The sequence below is a fragment of the Austrofundulus limnaeus genome, unplaced genomic scaffold (assembly GCF_001266775.1).
Source record: "Austrofundulus limnaeus strain Quisiro unplaced genomic scaffold, Austrofundulus_limnaeus-1.0 Scaffold21, whole genome shotgun sequence".
NCBI classification, from domain to species: Eukaryota; Metazoa; Chordata; class Actinopteri; order Cyprinodontiformes; family Rivulidae; genus Austrofundulus; species Austrofundulus limnaeus.
The window spans coordinates 1,387,080-1,391,125 of NW_013952423.1; the positions used below are offsets into that span (position 1 = coordinate 1,387,080).

Here is a 4,046-nt window from a genome sequence, read left to right on the forward strand (position 1 = left end):
TATATATATATACCACATATGCAACTTGTTACTTGGGTGCATATGTGGTATATACCAGATGTGTACCTGGTACTTACCAGGAATGTACATAGTGTATATATAAGGGTGTACATACTGAGTATAAACCAAGTACTTACCCGATTTCTAGTATGTACAGGTAAGAGCCCAGTTTGCACCTGATAACTACATGGTAAGTACCTGTTAGTTACTATGTACGGCTATATATCTGACACCCATCTGTGTGTACAAATGTTTTTATACACTGTGCGTTCCTGGTAAGTACCAGTCTGTATGTATGTATTAATACTGATTTTTTTATTTTGATTATTTTAGATTTGACAATAAAAAATGCTTAAAAGAGCTAAAATGATCTGAACACAAATCTCTTTGTTTCCAAGCTCTGAAATTAAACTTGAAAAGATGTAAATATACAATTAAAACTGTATAATTTAGTTGTGTTATATAGTTTAGACTTCACAATCATAAAATAAAATAATCAAAGTAGACAAATAGTGTGTATAGGAAACTTAGTGCATCTAAACAACACACTGTGATGTGTATTTAAAGCTCATTTTAAGTTGAATCTGACGCCAACTTCAAAGTTTAGTGTGTAATCTTAAAACACGCTCGTCATGAGCAGTCTGTCTTTATCCAACCACAGTAGATTTGGTGACAAAACAAAAATGTTTCCCATCATCTGAGACAGTCGCTCTTTCCTAAAAGCCTCTAAGCTGCAGAGGCGGCTCGGATGGAACAACGCTGGGATGTTTGATTAAGTTTGTGTCGAACAAACACTGCGCTCACAAACATGCTGATCCAACAATAAAAGGCAGGAATGAAAGGGAGCCGTCACAGCTTAACTACAAAATGGTGCTGCGTGGAAATGTGATGGATGAACTGGGATGATTATGGCAGCATTAATGTTGTCTGAGCTGTTTTAGGGCTTAGAGGAAGACCCTCTGAGTGTGTGATATACTGAATGTTTGAGCAGGTAGAGACAGATTTACAGCAAACAGCACTTCTGCTACTTTAGAGTCCAGGATGCATCAATCTTTGCAAAATAAAAGAAAAACACTAAACGTGAAGCGGCAAACACAAACACACAGACGTACAATCAAAATAGGAGTTTGCTTAAAGGGATCTCCGACTGCTTGCACATGTTGGCTTTAATATGTTATTTCTCTATTCTACTAAAAGTTGTTTGTAAAATTCCTAATTACTTAAAAACTTCTGTTTATTACTTTTTTCACTGAAGCACCTCACCATCTTTTTACTGACGCAATGAATTCTGGTGGCCACTGAGACTAAAACACCAAGAATGCCAAATTAGTTCAAGCGCTAACGCTGTATTTATTATCTCTGGAGCTAACGCTATATACAGTATACATATATATTAGCTTCGGGGCTAACACTATATATTGTAGCTCAAGAGCTCATGTTATATTTATTAGCTCGGGAGCTAATACTGTATATTTTTTAGCACTGTAGCTGTCATATTTTGTAAAATAAACATATTAGCTTGAGACCAAACAGAATAATTATTAGCTGTAGAGCTAATGCCATTTATCGCTATTTATATTATATTAGCTTGGATGCTAAAGTTATATTATTAGCTCTAGAGCTAACCCCATAAAGTTTTACAGTATTTATTAGCTCTAGAGCTAACACCATTTAATGCCTTATATAGCAAAGGAGCTAACAGGAAAGCTAAAAGACTAAAACTGAGGTTAACCTGCCATAAAGCACTTCTGCTGCCCTCCATCTGTTTTCATTTGCAGGCAGAGTAATTTCTACATTCTCCTCTCTGTTGATGCTCTCTTGTTTAATTTAAAATGGATGAACGTCAAACATTGTTCAAAATTAACACTCAAACACCAAAGCAGCCCGTATTTATCCAGAATGCTTTGCAGGGTTTACAATACGCTGTCATTCGTGTGACAAAATATTTATTTTATTTAGAAAAACTAAACAGCCTACGGTATTTTTACGACCTCGTTTTTATAATTGAAGTGAATATTTATGTCTAATGTTACAACTAGTCGGAGATCCCTTCAGGGGATATTTTGCTGTTAGGAGTTGAAGAGTCTCAAAGGATGTCCATCGATGATTTCCATCCTTACAGAAAAAAACAAAAAAAAAAAAAAACAAGACAACTGTCTTTTCCCTTCATTTTCCTCCCGAGGGGCTCCATTACATCTCCGGTTCTTGCTGGGATTTCTGAACACGGGTGTCCATTAACATAGCTGCAGAGTCTCTCCTCTCGCCCCCAGAGTCTTTAGGGCCTCATTCAGGCTCAGGCTGCCGCGTCCATCACTCTGCCATTAAGGAGGCTTTCATTTCCTGCTCGCGTCCAACTGGGGATCAGTTTCTTAAAATGGGGTTCCTCATCAGGGGCTGAAAAGAGGGAGGATTGTGCTGAGCTGTGACTCTCCATTCCCCACCTCCTCTCTGCTGATACATGTTGGCTCAAACACCTGGCTGCTCTGAGTCTCCGCTAACAGCAAGAGACCTGCATGCAGAGGCCACACTGTTTACACAAATATCACATTTTATTTGTGAATAAACAGCCTTACTGACAGCGTGTTCGTTGTAAGACTGCTTATTTCACGTTTATTGGTGTAATAAAGAAAATTTACACGTTACTGTTGGAGAAATACAAATAAATACAATTTATTTGTAGGTGGTGTTGTAACAAAGTATGTATTCCCTGTATTTTGCTGGTTAACAGCACAATATTTAAAGACATTATACTGACATATACATGATATAAACGTTATGTTTGTCACTGAACAAAAGTTGAGTCATCATTTTATTCACTTTGGTTTATTCATGCAAAACACTCAAAATAACCTGCTGTGTACAATATACTTATCTGATATTTATTAAATATTTGTTTATAATATGTTTTTTTCAGTTTTGATACAGTTGTATAAAATGAAATCATTGTTTCAGATTTACATTTGTAAAAAAGCAAAGTGAGTTCTCGTACCCAAAAAAACAAAATGTGAACTATTGTGGTTTTCTGTTTTTCAAATGAACAAAAACAAAACTTGACGTTAAAAAAAGGTTTAAGATAACAAAAGATTCCTCAGAAAACGTGTTTTGAATAAAAAATAAAAAAGATAACAAGGGTCGGTTTAACATTTAAAGGTTAAAATTTTAGTTTACTTTTTCAGCATCAAAACCCAAAACAGTCACAGCTTGGCTTTAAGACAAGCGTGTTTATATCGTCTACATGATTTACACTAATAGGTCTGGGTGATTTGGCTGAAAAATGTATCAGGATATAAGCGTTTTCTCAATATATATAATTATTGATAATTTTTTAACCTATTTGAAATAAGGATCAGGAGAAAAAAGGGTGATTAATTCCTCTTTAATCCACAATTTAGCTAACGGCAGACTGAGCAGAAAGGCAAAATTATTGAATGTCTGAACAATAACCTGGTTTACATTACGACTAAAATTAAAATTATTTAATGTTTTTGTGTGGGCGATATATTGAGTAWATGGGACCCTTCAGTTAAAACAAGGGGTTAGGTCATATTTGAGCAAACTAAATGAAGCACATTTTTAATTCTTAGGTTTTTAAACTACATTTTAATACTCAGATAATCCTAATAGGATAACACCACAACATTAGTGTGAAACCTATTTTTAATGTAGTTTAATGACCTCGTTTCAAGAGGGGAAACATCAAATCGTATTTGGATGTTTTGATTTCACAGCTTTTATTGTAATTAGCTTCACTAGCATGCAGGGAAAGAAGAAAAATGTGTTTTTTTTCTGCTCAGAAAAGTGTTTCAAAACATTATTATGGATTTTGGAAATTTCCTTCAATGGACCCATAGATACAGTTTATTAATCATATTTTGATTAAATCCAATAACTGGAGTTTATCATGTCAAAGCACCTCACACCAGCCCATGCTTGTTATTAATGCAGCTTCATTTAAAGGTTTAATTCAAAGTTTTATTGATGGACGTAGGATGAATGATATGCAGCCACCTGAATATGCCTCGCTGAATACACTGTGTGTGTGTGTG

At 35.1% G+C, this 4,046-nt stretch overlaps 1 protein-coding gene across 4 annotated transcripts in view; it reads right to left on the bottom strand.

Annotated features, from left to right (window-relative positions):
* Positions 1-4,046, bottom strand: part of LOC106514624 (glutamate receptor 4) — a 106,558-nt gene that overhangs the window by 34,239 nt on the left and 68,273 nt on the right. Inside the window, exon 10 of one of the 4 annotated variants that reach the window (XM_014003985.1) lies at positions 1,980-2,394. The exons of the other annotated variants lie outside the window; for them this stretch is intronic. Within the exon in view, the coding sequence (XP_013859439.1) occupies positions 2,362-2,394 (33 nt within the window). The 3' untranslated portion in view covers positions 1,980-2,361. Of the gene's footprint in view, positions 1-1,979; positions 2,395-4,046 lie in introns of those variants that run through there. 4 annotated transcript variants of the gene reach the window in all.